The sequence below is a fragment of the Pseudopodoces humilis genome, chromosome 14 (assembly GCF_049639895.1).
Source record: "Pseudopodoces humilis isolate 2021_Gansu_Grassland_sample_001 chromosome 14, ASM4963989v1, whole genome shotgun sequence".
Lineage (NCBI taxonomy): Eukaryota > Metazoa > Chordata > Aves > Passeriformes > Paridae > Pseudopodoces > Pseudopodoces humilis.
The window spans coordinates 9,391,111-9,409,618 of record NC_142213.1 but is presented as its reverse complement, the minus strand read 5'-3'; the positions used below and the strand labels follow the sequence as shown (position 1 = coordinate 9,409,618).

The 18,508-nt window shown below is 41.6% G+C and overlaps 1 protein-coding gene across 1 annotated transcript in view; it reads left to right on the top strand.

Annotated features, from left to right (window-relative positions):
* Positions 1 to 430: 430 nt before the first annotated feature.
* SLC6A2 (solute carrier family 6 member 2) overlaps positions 431 to 18,508 on the top strand; it is a 58,858-nt gene continuing 40,780 nt past the window's right edge. The window contains exon 1 of the mRNA XM_014255490.2: positions 431 to 810. Coding sequence (XP_014110965.1) covers positions 501 to 810 — 310 coding nt within the window. The 5' untranslated portion in view covers positions 431 to 500. The remainder of the gene's footprint in view (positions 811 to 18,508) is intronic.

The following is an 18,508-nucleotide window of genomic DNA, read 5'->3' as shown; positions in this document are numbered from 1 at the left end:
CGGGAAGCAGCCGCTCCGAGCGCGCCGTACTCTGCGGCAGGACGGAGCCGACCCGAGTAACTCAGAGGGGAACCAGAGTGAACCAGAGGCTATGCGGGGCTCCCGGCAGTGCGGGCTCCCGGCAGTGCGGGCTCCGGGCGGTGCGGGGCTCTGGGCGGTGCGGGGCTCCCGGCAGTGCGGGCTCCGGGCAGTGCGGGCTCTGGACCGTGCGGTCTCCGGGCCATGCGGGGCGCAGGTCGGAGCTGGCGGGGCCGGGAGGTAGCCCCAGGTGCGGCCGCTCCCCGCGGCAGAAGGCGCGGGCAGCCCCGCTCCCCGGGGGCGCCCCGGCGGGCGCGGGCGCCGCGGTCCCCCCTCTCCCGCCTCATTTGCATGGCTCTTATTACGGCCGTGCCTCGCTCCCGCCGCGCTGACACCGCCGGGCTGAGCGCGGAGTCGCCTCCAGCGGGAAGCGCACTTCCGTTATCTGCGCCCGCGCCCCCTCCTCAGCTCGCTCTCTCTGGATGTTTAAGGCGAGGATGAACAAACAGGTCCAGCCCGAGCGCAAAGTGTCGGTGGTGGCCCCCTTGCCGGACCGCGCGGGGCCGCCGCCGCCGCCGAAGAAGGACGTGGAGCTGATCCTGGTGAAGGAGCACAACGGGGTGCAGTACACCAGCAGCAGCCTCCTGCCCGCCGCCCCCGCCCCGCACTACGGCACCCAGGACAGGGAGACCTGGGGCAAGAAGATCGACTTCCTTCTCTCCGTCATCGGCTTCGCCGTGGACCTGGCCAACGTCTGGCGATTTCCGTACCTCTGCTACAAAAATGGAGGGGGTAAGAGAACCGCTTGCGAGGTCTTTTTCCCCGGCTCCGCAGCCCCGAGCCGCACCGCCGCGAGGGCGGCATCCCGCTCTCGCTGGCGGAGTTTCTGGGGGAGAGCCGGGAGCCGGGGCTCGCCCCGCGCCGCCCGGGAGCGGTGCCGGATGGCGAAGGGAGGAGCGGAGGCCCCGCCGCGCTCCCCAGCGCTGCCCGCTCCTCCCGGGCAGGGGGACCCGCCTCGGCCCCCAGAGCACCCGGGGCACCGCTCGGCCCTTCCCGGGGACGACTGATCGCACACTCCAAGAACTTTAACTTAGTTTTTGAGTACAGGCGTGTTTGTCTTCTGCTGCCACTCCAGGCTACTTAACACTTTTTTTTCGTTCGCAAAAAATAGCACCGGGGGAGGGGGGGGGGGGGGTGGCGGGGGGGGAGAACGCCAAACCAAAAACACTCAAGCAGGAAAACAGCATCTAGAAGAGCTAGCACCAGACACTGAAAGGTTTCGTGGGGGCAGTTTTAATATAGGATCGTGATTTCTGCCCTCGGTTCTGCAGTGTGGGGGTTCTCCCCTCCTCCAAAGTAGGTAGGAGACTTGTTACAAACAAAACATCACCTCCTGCACAGTTTGGCAATGACAGTAACAAAAAATTACACCCAGTACTGTAGTTGGCTCAGATTGTCTGGCGTGTCTTCAGGAAGACCTTAACTCCATCATCCACTTTCATGTCCCTGAAGTACACTGTGTTGTCAGTGATGACTCCAGACTGTGACGGAGTAACACCATCTGCAAGCCGGGCAGGTGCCTGGGGTGCTTTCAGATCACACACAGAAAGAACAGAGCCTGCCTGGCAGATGGAGAACTGTGTGTGAACGATGAACCATACAGATAGAACCGACAGAGAGAAAGCATGTTCTGAAAGATAGTTATATATGTATATAGTGATAGTGTGGTTGCCTGGTGATAAAGGCTAATAGTTCACACTTGTAGCATAAAATAATTGCTTCCTGTGAAATTAGGAATGCAGATGAATGGGAAAATCCCTATCAAATAACATGGAATTATACCTGTACTTGGAACCTAATATGGTACTGGTGCTAATGAAATAGTCAAGCTTGATACCTCCAAAACTTCTGAGAGGAGTCAGAAAACCTCTCTGCTCACCACCCAGACAGACTGAAGAAAGTAGTTAGTACTGAAAAATAACCTCCATCCTTATTTCGTTATATCCAAAAATAGTCTTAGCCATTCACACTACAGCAGCACAATGCATCAGGAGCCCAGCAGGCTCCCGCCATGTCAGGTGCATCATTCAGGTGGCAGCAACATCATTCATCCCACTCAGGACAGATGCACCACTGACACATCTCCACGTCATCTGGCAGTTTTTAGGAAAAGAGATATATTCCCCTATCTCACATTGCACAAGGTGACATCCAGAGTGCCTGAACTCCTTTCTATTGTAATTTGGGTCACTTAATTTCCTAACCTGCTTCCTTCATAATTTACTGCCAGCTCAGGTACAGAAGGTAACAGTGTGCAACTCTTACATTTTGTTTAGCCACGATATATTATCTTAGGTCAGTTCAGCTAGAAAAAACTGGGTCTTCATTAGCATCTTCTAATTCAAATACTTCCAAATGGCAGTAAAGAGAAAGCCAACAGCTACAAGAGGAACATTTCAGTGAAAATTTGCAGTAATATCATCAAAGTAAAATCTGACCTTTACCAGCAGAGGTCCTTTGCTACCAAAGTCTATAGAATGGCCAAGAACTGTTTACTGATACAGCGACCAAACACTCTGATATCTTAAAATTTTTCCATCCATTGCCTCTTATGTTGGACATATACATCAGTTTTAGTCAGTAGGAACTCTTGTAAGAGTTTCAGGTTCTAAAAGTACTTTACTGAGTTTCAAGCCAATTCCATCTTTCTTTCAAACTGTGTTTGGGAGCTTGTTTGCTTTATGTGTAAATTTTCCTGCATGAGGGAACCTTTCTAGAGCCAATTTAACTCCTCCTTTCTCAAAAGAATAACACAAGGGGTTTCATGTAATTGCTATGTATCCCCATGCAGAAGTTGGTATGTGGATATAGACATGGGGAAAACTTAATTTCACTATCTTAGTAGGTTTTCTGGACTGCTGAGCAAATTAAAGGAATTAAATCAGAAGGTTTTTTTATACTTGTCTAGCATGTTCAGACTTAACCTATTAAAAAAATTACAGGATGCTCATAGTAGGATTACAATTTGATTTTTGATATTTATAAGGAACTGCTAGGTAAAGAAGAAACCAACAGAACAGATTAAACTTGAATTGGATGGTATACAGAAATAAATAAATAAAGCAGTGGAAGGTAAAAGGTTTCCTTTCCTCTTCCTCCTGCGGTTTGTCTTTATTCTGAAAGCCTCAGCAAATACTCAACCTCAGTGACTTAACTAGAGCTGACTTTGGACAGTCAAACATGTGGGTTATGGACGTGTTATCAACTGATTGATAAAAAATATTCTGTGTAAAGGAAGCACATTATAATGTCCTAAGTCCAGCATAGCTTGTGCTACCTAACAAAAGGAAATGCTGCTTTCCTACCAAAAGCTACACCCACAAATGTTCTACAAATGTTCTTAAAAGTTGAACAACAACATCAAGGACATGGAAGTGATAGAAAATGGCATCTTCCTCTACTTTTCAAAAAAAAACTTCGGTGGTTGACATATGGACTATGTCCTAAAGCTAATTATGATTAATTCAAGATGCCTGCAGACGAACTAAAGGCCTTTCCATGCTTGTAAAAGTAGGTGGCCCTCAAGAAAGTATGGAAACTTACAAGATCCGAGAAGGAAAATATAAACACACACTGTATTCCCCTATTCAAAGTTGAATTTTACAAGGACATGGATGTATATACATACACCCCCTTCTTTTTACTAGCCAAGTCCTGGAGTTTCTTTCTTTAATAAGCTGCAGGGAAATTTTCTAGGAAAAAAAAAAAAAACAGACATGGAGGCTTTTGGGTTAGATCTGGAAGTTGCACTTGTCCAAAACTCTGATAGTTTACTTTAGTGAGTTTTACTTACACAAGGCGTACACCACCCAGTGGCAGCTATACAGACTTTTTCTGTTAGGTAACTGGGGAGGCAGCACTGGTGGTGGTAACAAAAAAAAACATTTATATTTTAACAAGCTCCCAGTAACAAAAAGCTAGAGAGTAAGAAGCATCCAGCAGAACTGAAACACAGAATGAATAGCCAGAAACATCTGTGTTTTGGGAGTAGCCTGCTGAGAGACCCCAATGGGACTTCTGCACAAAGATAGATGGCAGAATGTAACCCTTTTGTAAACAACTGTAATTTTTGGAATCATTCTTCCGCTATTAAAAAAAAATCCCCAGTCTTTAGTAAGATCTAAAAATCTAGAGCATTTATTTTTCTATATCAGCTACCTACTTTCATAGGACTTACCTGCCTTACAAGGGCAGAGACAGATCTAGTGGCTGTATTGTAATTTGAAACATGCCACAGAAAGCTTACAGGACAGTTTAGTATGAACGGACTGGAGAAGTTCTTGCCCTCACTGGCTTCTTGGAAGCAGGATATGTCCACTGTGTGCTCTAAAGTATTTATCAGGTGATAGGGTAGGCTCTGTACAGATGGGAAAAATCTGCAAACTCCCACTAAGTAGATATGGCAACACTCCAAAAGGGGGAATTCTCAAACATCACCTTGTCACTCCAGCTGATCCAAAAAGACCATGACTTACATGGTTTTGACTGCTGCTCACAGCACAGAGGAGAAGCACTGTTTGCAGCAGATGGAATACTTTTTGTGCAGTGCATTTCTGAGAGCTGCAAAGAGGCAGGGCTTTTCACTGGAGAAATCATCAACTATGGTCATTTCTACTGGCTAACCTTACAAGAGCTATATCCTCATTATAACCTTTCTGGCAAGAGCATATTTTTTTAAAATTATTTTTTAAATTAAATTTAATAATTTAAATTAAATTAAGAAAAAGATTTCCTAGCTATATAACTCTCTGTAAGTGGTCACCATCAATGTATTCCAAAGAATTCTTTCTAGCACAAACATTTTAATTGCTCCCCAGCTCTACAAGAGGCTATGGTGAATTAAAGAAGACTACTACTAAAATTATACTTTCATCAAATTAGGGAAAGATTTACCCTGGTATTTGGATTACATCTGAAATTTTACTGATGCCAAGTTGAGTAATGACTACTATGATTAACTGATGTGCTCACAGTGGGGGAGGATGATGCTCAGTCTTAGTTAACAAGCTATTGTAGTTTTTGTACAAGACACTTACAGTATTAATGTTAATTTTTGTTTCCTGTTCCTGCATAGTCATAGGCAGAATTAATATTTCCCACTGAAATTTGAGGAAAAGGAATTTACCAATGTAAAGTACTTCTTTTGTGAGCCAAAGTATTTGCAAGGTCAGTCATGTTCAGACTACTCATTAGGAAGCATGTAATTGTCGGATTAGTCACTGGAGACTTACTGTATCATAAGAATCAGATTAAGTTTTTAATGAATTTAAGAAGAGCGGCAGATAAATATTTTAGCATTATCTATCATAATGCCCACTTTAAATCCCCCTGTAGCATTGTTTTAAAGTGTTTTTAGACCACAATATTTCCAGAAGACATTGTTTGCTTCTACAGTTTGCCAGCAGTCAATACACTTCAGAAGTATCTTACAATTTTTCCTAATGCTCCCTTCCTAGTCGCAGTTCTGTAAGCTGTAATGCAGGACTGAGCAATACATAGCACAGGTACCAAAGACAGCATAAACCAGATCCAAATATCCCTGAACAGGCCCAGCACAATGTCAGGAGCTCAGAGCTGTCAGGCATCGAGGAGGACACGGTGGAGCTGTCACCTCCCACAGAGCTGGGAGCCTGGCCACCGCACACTTCACTGGGAGCAAACCGTGGTGCTGACAGCACCTCCTTGTCTTTCTACTTCACTCTGCCTCCTCAGCTTTGCAAAGTGTCTGCCACCAAATTTAATCACTGTTTTGGGGAAGAATATAACCTGGCACTTTACAGTTCAAAGGTGGATGACCTTTGCCTTACAATATCAGAGTTTATATTTCAAAATAGCATTGATGATGATAATAATAAATCAACTTTGAAGTAATCTCACTGCAAAGCCTACGCCAAGAGTTTGACTCATCAGTCAATCAAAGCTCAGATGCAAATCTAGTGATTTTGGTTTCCTAAAAAGGGGTTTTCAATTCCCATTTGCACATCAAACCACTGACCTCAGATAGGTTAAACTGTTGTGCTGATCTCCTCACTATGGCCATGAGCTCTGGGTTCTCAGCCATAGTGTGACATTAGGGACAATGCTCAGTTGTGTGGTGTGGCAGTACCTCCTTTCCCAGACCCAGAGTCAGTGTCCTGCTCACAGATGCTCTCTTCCCTTTCCCATACCATCTATTTTCTTTCCCTTCCTTGATCAGCCACTAATCACCGGGTGCATGTAGGGAATGGATTCACCCAGGCTCCTCAGCACTGGAGCTCACATGCCAGATGCTTCTCTGAAATTCCCTGTTCTGCTCTACATGTCTTGGTGGCTCCACAAAATAAATCTTCAGAACAGGAATTTCTGCAGGGTTATAAGCTACTGCATCATACACCTACTACATATGGAGTATTAAGAATAGCTGAGAGGGAAGAACTGAATCTCTCATGCAAATCTTTCAATTGTAAACTTGTTTCTGACTCTGAGGTATGATATCATGAAATAGTGTATAAGTGGCACACTATATAGATTCTCAGCTAAATACCTGCCCGTGCAGAGATGTTATTTGTCCCTGAATTCTAGCAATGCTTAGCTTGACAAATTTACAAAGGTCTAGAGATATACCAGCATAAAAAGATTCTAGATGAGATCCATAATATTTAGCTTGATTTCACACCTAAAAAGGACCATTCTGTGGCTGATGCAGGGCAAGCATTGAGAACTGATCTAAAGGGAGCTCAAATCAATTACCAAAACTAATTTTCCAGCTTTACTGACAATAGAAGAGCAGGTGTGGACCAGCTGACAAAAGCAAAGATGCATTTTCCAAACACATTTTGGATGCACATTTTGATTATCACTTGAAGTACTTTATTCTAAACTAAGAGGCAGAAAAGTCTTCAAGAACTAAACTTAGTTCTGTTTTTGAAAATTTAAAATCTCTGCTTACGGTCTTCCCATCCCCTGCCCCACCCTCAAGCCCTCTTCATTCCTGTACACCCTTCTCAGTTCTGCCAAGGAAGAAGTACTGAAATATCCCTAGTAAACCTTTTCTGCACAAGTAAATTCTGCAAGTCACATTAGGGAGCCTTCAAAGGTCATATTAACTCCTACTGAAACAAATGCAGGACTTCCTTACAGTTTGAAATGGGGTGCAGGGTTTGGATATTCATTCAAGCTGAAACAGCAGGCAGGTGAGTTTCATGTGTCTGCTTTATCACTCACATCATAAGCTCTGGGTGTAAGTGAAAATGGAAAGGCCAGGTTAGGAGTGTAGCAGCCAACAGCCCTTCTTTACTGAAGAAACCACAATATCTCTAAAGGGAGTGAGATATGGTCTACATGGTTTGGGGGCAGAATCTCACTTTCATTTTTAGGCAAAATATCACAAACCTGTCTGTCAGTTTGGTGAATATGTGAATACAGCTCCAGCAGTCTAAAGGTATTATTTCCAGACAGATACTTCTTTGCCATGCTTAGACCAGTATGAGAGAGAATGTTAATACATCTACTTACACGTAAGATCAGGAGGAACATCATTAATGATGTGAGGGGAATGATGGATTAAAATCAGTCCATAAATTACTGAACCTCTTGCTGTGTATTAAAATGGAAATGAATGGTTTAAAGAATTTTGAGCACTTCTGAGAAGGCACATCAAATAGCCCATGTCTTCATTTTTGCTATGTCTGATGGTAAGCACATCAGCAACTCCCAGCTGTGAAGCCTTTGTCCCAGTTTAACCAATTGATTAAATATTTAAGAACTGTATTATGGTTCTCTGATATCAGTCTGCCCTGCATTTACACACATTGCAGTTATTACCTGTAGTTATTAGACACTGTTGTACTTAACTGCTCTCAATGTTATTACAAAATAGTAAACCATAACCAAATAATTCAAATTTCCAGTTATACTAAAGCATTGTAATTTAGAAGTCAAGACACAAATTTAAATGATGTGTCCTTGTGAAACAGTTCTGGGTCTTTCACTACTACCTCACTCTTAGTACTTTCCATTTTCTTTGTACATATAGAATCATAAAATTATTTGGGTTGGAAGGGACCTTAAGGATTGTTCAACCCCCCTGGAATCTTGCAACTGACTCTCAACTTCTTGACTTGAAATGTCACAACAAGAAAAAAAAATTATTATTGTTTTTCCTATTATTATCATCATTATAATTATTAAAGTTAAAATAAATTGTATTTAAGGACAAATCCACTGTCCCAATCCATTTTCAATGAAGAGTATGTAAATCCAGGAATGTCATACTGGTTATAAACCTTGAGTTTTCCTTCCTCAAGGCTTTTGGAGACAAAGGATTCATGTTAGCAGTCCATTACCCAGGTCTTGCCAAGCTGTAATTGCCTCCTCCAACTGCAGCTCCTTAATCATCTGCTTTCCTTCTCCCTACCTACATACTAAGTCTTGAACCTTTAATGGAAAATTTCATCCTAATTGTGCAGATCTTATATACTGGTGCCAAATCAGAATAAGTTCCAATGCAAGGCTTTATTCACATTCAACACTTGATTTCCTAAAGATGGATATCTGAGTCCTTCAAATCACCACTGAAAGTGCCTAGATCCCCAGTACTGCTGAATAATTCCTGTTCTCATGGAAATTCTGGGTAACTGTAGTGTAATTCAGCATCTTCACTTCTGTACAGATTCAACATACTTAATTTTAGCCACAGAGCTTTTGAAACCTTTAATCCATAAAGAAGGGAAAAAGAGGTGAGAGCCATGGAAGGAAAACAGTTAATTGCCTTGCCTTGTGACATATTCTTCAAGAAAACCATGGGAAAGAACCTCTAAACTACTTATCAAAACTATCCTTTGTTTTATTTTCACTCTTCTTTCTCCTTTCCCCTATTCTCTATTCAAACAAGTTTTGCAATCTTTCCTGAAGCATGACAAAGGTGACAGCACAGAGCAGCACTTTGGGAACCAGGGTCTACCATTCGGAAGCAGAAACTGTCTGCAGGGAGGTCTGGCTGTGTAAGCCACGTCCTTCTCTACACTCATCTACAGCACACTACCAACCTTCCAGTGAACAGAATTCTGTGATAACATATTACTAAGCCAAATTCAGGCAGGACTGGGCAGACAGTTGTCTGTTGCCAGTCCATAAATGTTTTTTTTATGACGAGCTTTCTGATTGCTGGTATGTAGTAAGACAAGGTGCCCTTATTATACAATAAGTCTTTTTATAGAAGATGGTAATTTTTCCAGTGCTCCTACTCCTTAAAGCTTTATGAACACAACCACTCACTTCCAAAAGCACAAGTGATTACAGAAGCTCTTCTTAATGTAGGTATTAACTGATTGCTATCCGTTTGGCTATCATAATTGTCCAAGAATATGTGCTAGGTGTCAAAAATAGGATCCAACCCTCCCAGACTGGTGGTGTTAAACCACACAGACAGAAAGTCTTTCTTGTATTGCTTTGCTATAAACTGTTTCCCTAGAACAAACCCTACATCAGAAGAGCAGTTTGATCCCACCCCACTGAAGTACACAGGAATTGTGATTTCAACAGCAGAAGAATATTACTCCTTTGCAGTCTGTATTTCTGAGCTGGAGAAAGTTATTGCATGATTTCCAAGCACTGGGTGTCATGTCTTGCTACATCACTCTTCCTAGCCTGAGAACTAGCTTTTGTGGCATTGATGGAGGGGAAGGATTTTGGCTGGGCAATTGGACAGCATTCATTTTTACTGAAGACTGCAGGAGTGTGGGAATGAGCTGATTTCTGGCCCAACAGCAGCATGGAAGGATGAACCCTCAGCAATTGCCTCATTGACCATCCAGATCACTGTTTCCTTGGGCCCAGTGTATGTACTGAAAAAGCAGCTGAGTATTGTGCATCTTGGTTTTTGCCAGCTATTTTTAATTTATTCTGCATCTCCTGAGCTATGTGGGTATGTGTGGACAGCACTCTTCTTTTAACTGATATTTTAATTTCTATTTTTCTCTTCTGTAATGAAAGACCTCTTGCAATGTCTATCCTGAAGCATGCCAAAGGTGACAGCACGTTACTTGCCCTTAAGATCCTTATCTCTAGGGAAAGTATGATACTGATTCCAGTCAAATTCCAGATAAATAAAAAAGGGGAAGAGGCTGGACTTTTTCTGGCAGAGCACTCTGTACAGAGTAGAATAACGGGAAGCGTTTTTCAGACCACAAGGTGGAGCAGTAGATCCTCACAGGTCTTGGGAGATCCCAACCTGATAATTAATGTCACAATATTTATAGGAAAAAAGAAGGTCATGGTGGCTCATTACTTTTAAATACAGACTTGCCCAGTAATAACAAAGATCGTTCCCAAGCAGACCATTCTTGGATTTCCCACTTTATTATATTTATTAGGATATTATAGGAGTGGCAGCTTTTAGCCATGCCTAATTCACGTGTAGGACCTCATTGTCAGCCTGGCCACAATGACAGCAAGGACACAATCCATTGATAACAAGAGGTTAACCCTGAACACACCTTTTTTAAAGCAGCAATAAAACAGAGATAGTGTCTCTTCCCCACAAGGACTGGTACAGGAGGAAACAATTTCTCAAATCCTAAATTTAGAAGGTGCTCCAAATGCCCTCAAAAGATTTGCCTTTGGGAAAAAAAAAAGCAAAAAAAAAAACGGCTTCACACAGACTTTCATAGGATACATTCTACAGTTGAAATATTTCTTTTTTCTTCTTCAATGTTAATGTAACCCACATTTCAGGAGGTCTCAGCATCTTTCCTTCTTGGCAGAGAAATCATTATTTCACAACACAGTAATTTCACAATTAAGTATATTGGACTTATTATGATTTTAAAAAGTTCAAGGCCAAATGTTACCAAAACATCAAGTTCACAGCTTAGAAGCCACTCTCAGAAAGATGTTTGGTACATGACTCTTCACCAGCATGCAAGGCTGTATCTGCTGACGTGCAGTAAGACTGATGCTTGAAGAAAGCTCCCAAGCTCACGCCCTCAAACTGAGGGGAGATTAGAGCTGTACACAGGCATCTTAATTCTACAGTTTATCACAAAACTAAGCAATAGTTTGTGCTGTGCAGTGCTTTGTCTCCTTTAAGAAAAGAAATCCAGATGTGTAAATGAGATTTTGAGACAGGTGTTGGTGAGATAAAAGACAGTCCAGGACTTTGTTTTGGGGAAGAGTTTGATCATTTGCTTCTTTTCTGCAGTTTGTTTCTCATATGTGTATGGCTCTACAGCCTTAGTTAAAATCAATAGATTCGTAAACCACATGGGAGAAATCCTGACCCAGCTGAAGTCAATGGGTGATTTTTTTCCATTGACGTCACCAGAGCCAGGATTTAAACCCAAATAACAGACGTCTCTCTCTTAAGGACTCTGAAGTAGACAGAATTTCCAGATTAAGAACTATGTGAAAAGAAAAACAGAGTAAAGTAAGAAAAAACTATTCAGACTAAACTGATACAGAAAACTTCCACTGAGACATAACTGATCTTCACTCAGTACAATAGCTCAGAACTTTACCTGAAAAGCAAACTGTCAAGATTACATAGATGATGGTGATTATTACACAAACTAGATTTACTCTGTGAGAGTTAGATATGACCTCAGCATTCTCCTATGCCAGGCTCAAGCAATAAAAAAAAGTACTATTTTAAGAAGTGCCTTTTACTCTCACAGTTTCATAGGGACAAATGCTTAGGCAAGGATCTCTTTCTACCTTTCAAGGCTGAAAAGAAAAGGTGGGAAAATACAAAGTAAATTCAAAACTACAAGCAGGAAAGTAAAAGGACTGTAGTAGAACATACATTTTAAAATATTCTGGGGCCTACTTCATGGTTTTTGAGCTTTTGAAATTGGTGGCTATATAAGAATATAGCTACTTTCTGGCATAAGTTACTCTCTTGACTCTACCCTAAAAGAAAGAGGCAGAAACCAGTTATCAGGCTCTTCCTAAACAGCCAGTTAATCCTCCATTGACTCATGCAGAAGCTGGTGACAAAATCACTGTGACCCTAAATAAGGAGATTTTGAGATCTTCAAGGTCACCTATATTTTTCTTTCTAAATACCATTTTACAGTCATGATGTATTATGCGTTTAAAGCTCTTTAGAAATTTTTAAAAAACCAACAACCTGCTGTGTGACAAGCTGAAAACACCAGTTTCAGCCACACTGATTTACCATAAGGTCTGAGTAATCCGTGAACAATACTGCTCTGCAGTCTGCCCAAGCAAAAGTTTGCATTGTGATGAAACAAGGATTTTGCTTCAAACTATTAATATGCCTCTGCTTCATCTTGGCAGGGAGCTATGATGGGCCCTGGGGTAATTTTTACATTCTTCCATGGCATTTCAAGCTAGGAGGCCCTGTGCTGAATGGCAGTGACAAAGCATGTACTGGACAACTTAGACTGAGGGGAGAATTACAGTGCTTGAAGCCTATTAGGAAAACAGTCCACTAAGAACAAACATAAGACCCAAGCTGCAAACTTAAAGAAAAAACTTTTATCTTATTAATTCCTGCAGAAGAAGCTGGGTAGTTGGAGGATGGAAAATGAAAGAAGGGTGTTTCTAGCCAGTACAGGTAGATTTGTGCAGCGCTGTTGTGATTTCATAGTGGTCTAAATAAGACTAAGTCTAGCCTTTCAAGCAAACTGATGTCAATAAGAGTTCTTACAGTCCTCCTGCTGCAGGAGGGACGGTACTGAGAAGTTTCACTTTGTGTTCACAATGCCCAAATTCTCAGAGACCCCACCTAATGGCTGGCACACAGAATATTACCAGCACTACCCTGTGCCAAATAATTTTTTTTCTCAAAAGGAAAAGTTTTCTGTGAAGAACAGTGACAGTTTTTGTGAAATTTTGGAATTTGCCAGTATCATTGTTAATAGCACCATACACAGCTGTTAAAATTTACAAATAAATTAAAATTATGCAGCATTTGCCTTCTATAAGAAAATATTCTTTATGGCTAGATAACATATTATTAATTTCAAATATGTCTGATATCTGTACTTCATACATGCTTTAGAAAGCATGTCTAAGAAATACCAGAAAAATATCAGTTACTCTGCTTCCTTTAGTGGTATCAGAAGGAAGGCTTCATTACTGAGAGTAAAGGTAAGATTTACTAGAATTCTTATAGCTAGGAACATTGACTATCTCACACTTCTGTAATAGAAATAACCCTTTTACTGAAAGGAAGAATTTAGGGGATTCTCTTAGGCAAAATTTTGTAAAGGTTAAAATAATGCAGGAAGTATTACACTAAGAAAAATAAATATCTAATAAAGACTGGAAGGAAAAGGAATGTTTTGCTTTAGTCTTTGACTCCAAAAATTGAAGCTACAACTTAAGATTTGATTAATCAATAAACAGTGTAGGGCAAGTTTTTAAGAGTACCACAGATTGTTGTGCTTGATTCTTCTTTAGCAGAATTTCAAGGCATTTACCTCCTATTGGTTTGTACATTAATCCTCTTGAAAGCTGCTTGGCACTTGTCTGGAGCTGATTTAAGATGTCTTGGGCACTTTGTTTTACCCTGTCACAGTTATGAATCTCATGCTGCCTAAAATGGGTACTGCATCCTCCCCAGAGGGTGCTTAACTTGGAGGCTGCAGGCTGGTTTTCATTTTGACAACGTGCAAAAGAAAAGCAGTCTTTAAGAGCAACACCCTCCATCCCAGTTTGCTGAGAACCGGGAATTGCCCTGCTACATGCAGAGCACAAAGCACATTTCACACACCTTGCCTCGCTGTGTAGCTGCTGCTGTGGCTCTGATCAGCTCTGCCAGGGCAGTGCATGGCTGGGAGGGGAATCTCCTCGTGTACAGTGGTGCAATGCACAAGGACAGCGAGCAGCTCCCACAGGGGCAGTCCTGAGAGTGGCAGAGAGGGCAGAAAGCAAGGACCAATACTGCCTAAATGATGGGCTCAACTCCAGAGGACTCATTCCAGGTTCTTTTTTATTAAGGTGGAAAAACATTTCAGGGATATAAACTTGGTACTCCTGATGAGTTAAAAGCACAGCTCAGAAAGGAGGTCTCCTAACTTAATGTAAGTACCAAAAGTGCCTACACAGCTCTTCAACCTGCCAATGCAGGAATATGCTACACCAAGAAATACCTGTAGGGTGACAATTCCAGACAGAAAAGCAGGTATCACTATTGCACTGTAATTAATTAGTTCACTCAGTCTATATAGATTATAAAAAAAACCCAAAAAGATGAAGCACTTGATTCAAAACTAAAACACAAACAAAACAAACAAAAAAATCTCCAAAACAAAACAACACCAAAAAAACCTCCAAAACAAAACAACCAGATAGCAAAGGATCTGTCTAGTAGCTTGCAATCAGGTTTGTAGGTTTTTCTGTCTGAAACTCTAGTCTATGCTAGACAGCAAGTTAGATCAAAACATCTCACAAGCCATTCCGGCATCAAAGTCAGATTAATCCATGAACTTTGAAAACATCCACTTTAGTTTACAGCTGACTGAAGAAAACCCAACACAAATGAACATACAAATTCTCCAAGAAGATGAGAAAAGTATGACTAACAGTCTATATCTGAACCAAAGTAGTACTGTACTTGCCAAAATCTCCCTGGCACCAACTCTCCCTACATTTAAGAGATGGCTAAGCTGATGAAGTAGTATTTCCTTTTGTGTACATGATGATGTTCTGCATATCACAGAAAATATCTTTTCAGTCCTTAACAGTTCAAGGAAAACTTGTCACATGATGTTATGCCGTTATGGATCTAGTGCTGGGATCTAGGAAAACCTGCTTATCTTGATCCACAAGCTAATAGAAAATACTTTCTGTTATCTTCATTAAAAAAATATTTTTAGTCATGGATGTTCTGCCACCAATAAATCAGGGTGCATTTTGACAGGCGCCTTGCTCTTGTATATCTGAAGTACAGCCTACACCTTACCTGGGTGGTTTTGTTGATATGCAATTGCAGGTGAATATATCCTCATGTCATCCCTAATGATTGCAAGGTTGGAGAAAAAACATGAATAGAACATTCCTATTAATTAAACACTAGAATAGTATCTTTCCCTCTCAATTTAATATCTCTTAAGCTTCCAGTCATGTCCACAACAGTCATGTCTGTTGTGAAGCAGCAGTGTTCTCCAGGGAGGCATCTGCATGTTGACCCAGTAGCCCAGTACTACATGTCTCCCCTGACTAGGGCCTTCTGAAGAGTTTCTGAACTATAAAGTTCACTGGTTTGTTCCCAATGGTGTTACCTGTCCAGGAAAGGATACTACCACTCCTACAGCCCCTGTGCTATTGAGCTTTATCAATAGGGATGGCATAAAAAACAGAACAATCTACAAGCTTGCTCCACAGTCCAGATCACTTACTGTCTCATTGCTTGTTTAAGCCAGCCAGGTAATTAAAAAAGGCACAAAACCAAGACAGTGGATTTGGGTGGGAATGCTAGTAGCTAGGCTTTCATGTTGTTGTTATAAACTCCAGGTGTTCACTTATCAAACTACAGATAAAACTCACATTATTGCATTGATCTAGAAACAAAAGATCCAAGTCCAATAGTACCTCTGCTAAAGAGACACAGTGTTAAAAGCTCTCACTGCAACCCATAAAGCAGATCTTTGGATTTTCTATGGTCACACTCATGGCAAATGGTGGGAATTGTTCCTTTCCTATGCCAGCCACAGTGAGTGTTGTGAAGGTCAGCAGCAGGAAGCCCCTCCAGAGCTCCCACTGCCACACTGTCCACCTTGGATCAACCTGATTTACATTGTCTCATACCCAGCACATCTCTTCATTTATTCTTTAATTTCCTACCAAACAACACAGGCCAGAGTCCTGTTCTTGTATGTGCCTGCAATTATCTTTAAACCACACATTGTCATAAATGTGATCGTTTCATTAATTTATGTAAATAGGACCTTGGCCAATGACTTGGCTGTTATTTATGAATGAATCATGCTGCTCTGAGTGGCTGGATATATTTAACTCTCATTAATTTGTTCAAAATAGCTACTAATGGGTTTCTTTAGCTCATGACTCTTGTAACAAAGGCAAAAGGATGATTGGATTTGCGTGGGGAGGGCCTTCGTAACCCTTTCTGTTACTAATCAGTGACCAGCTTATAAATACACTGCACTTCAAGTTACTTCAAGTGATTTTAAGGCAGTAGCTGGTTAACAACTCAAGACAAAAAATGCAGGCTTCAGTTGGCCTCAGCCAATGGCACTGAACCATTTCTGGAAACTTTTCACTTTCTTTTGAGTGAAAGGAATGCTGTTAAAATTGCAATTCTGAAAAAACTGAAGGCTCTGAGCCAAAATTGAGAGTAGTAATATAAATAAGTTCAAATCTAGCAATGGTTTGTTACAGGGAGTATCTAAACGTAAAGGCTTCAAGAGAAACACACCACTCACTATGGTATAGATCCACTGGTTTTATGATTCAGAAATACCATTAAAAAAGGTTGCATACTTGGAAGATTTTATTGTATACTTGGAGAATTTTACACGTGTAAAGTGCTGCTGAAATTTTTATAGTAAGTCATGCGATCTGTTTTGCAGAAAAATGTTTTTACAGCTAGAATCTCTTGCTAGCTGCTGTCAACATCATTATGTAGCTGCTGTTATCATCATCATCTTGTCTTTGACCTGAGGTTCCATCATGCTTCTTTGTAGCTCTGACTTCTCTTTGTTGACCCTCATTGCTTTTAGTCTCAGGTCAGTAAGGTCTTTGTGTTTCATTCCTTCATCCCTGTTGTCAGCAGCAGGCTCCAGCTCCCCTCCTTCAGAGGTGCTCTTGCAGGCTGTGCAAGCTTGGTGGCCTGTCTGCTGAAGAGCCAGGTAACACCCATGTACTAGAAACACCTGCCCCTCCAATTACTTAGTTTTCTACCCATGGTGATCTAGATTTCAAGAACTCTGCATCAGTGACTTCATTTTTCATTCACAAGTCTGCGCAGATCAGTTTCCACCCATTCTCCTTGTTGTCCAAGCAGATGTACTGCGTTCTATCAGCTGTTAGTTTATATTGTTTGGAATACTATTTGTTCTGAATGGAAAAAAAAACCAAAATGTTGTTTTGTTGATCAATGTCAATAGAGATATTAGCTTGTATTTCAGTTCACCAACTGGGAGATCTCTGCTTTTAGACTTTTCCTGTACAAATACTGGAAACACCCCTACTGGAAAATATATTGCAATATTTGCTCAAAGTTTGTTGTTTTAGCAGACACCCCTGCCAGTATAACATTTTGGCCAGAAATAACCATGGTAACAAATGCAGAAGGCTAACAAGCACCAAGAGTTCAAAATTGTTTCAACTACCCCTGTCCTGGCTTACTTCTTGTATGAGCATCAAAAATCCTTTTAGGAAACCCATAGCTATTTAAATTACCTTTTTTCAGCCATTAGTAAATTAATGCTTCTTTCTTTCTGGGATTTAAAAGTGAGTTGACACCTCCTTGCAGGACTAAGAAGAATATTTAGAGCTTTTGCTTCCCACCCCTTAGGATGCTGGGAATGCTGACAATGAGAGGAAACACTCTGTGTGGTATACCAAAATTAAGAAGCGGTTTTGGCACTGAACACAGGAATGCAAAGTCTGTCTTGTATTTTGTCCTTCATTAATTAAATTTAATAGTTTTTTTAAAAAATCCTGTGTAAGTTTCCACTGGAAGTTTCACATAGATGGTTCTTGCAGAAGCTGAGGGTTTGACCTAACCTAGTTTTGCATAAGACATAAGACTGTCTTAACCCCATATTTGCACCAGTACCTTAAAGGGACATGTATGGATCTCGTGAAATCTGTCAGGATGTAGCAGTTCACAACAGCCTGAGGCCAACCTGTGGCTTTTGAGCTGCATGTGACTCAGTAGAGAATCAAGTATGGCTCATGTACCAGAGCTGTATTACAGATGTTAATGACTTCAGCTTTTTAGCTGTAGAGGGAAATTAGGAACCATCAGGGATTTCTGAAACTAGTGTTGCCTTGTGGGATGCAGCTGTGTGCTCACACCGTGGGGGAGTGGAATCCCCTCGAGTGCTATCAGTGTGTTACTGCCAAAGCTGTGATCGCACAGATCGCGTTCCCTCAGCTCGCTGAGGTAGGTAGATCTTGGCAAGCTTGTCTGAAGTGTTAGCCAAGCTCTGCTTCCTAAGAGTTCAGCTGTCTGGCCTATCCAAATGTGACTCTGGATTCATGCAAATAAAGCGCTGCAGTTTCTGCGGCCAGTGGCACGGGCAGGAGCGACACAGCTTGACACCCTCCCTGACACACCCTGGCCTCCTGGACAGGGTAGGCACCAACAGCAAGTGCTCCTGAGGAGAAGTCTGGGCTGATGCTTCAATTCACACCAGTGGATTGATGTTCACACAAACAGGGCTGTAGGAAGCTTTCCAAACAACACCTCTTGTTGATGGCACACTGCTCCTAAACAGCCGTAACAGAGCCCCTGTGC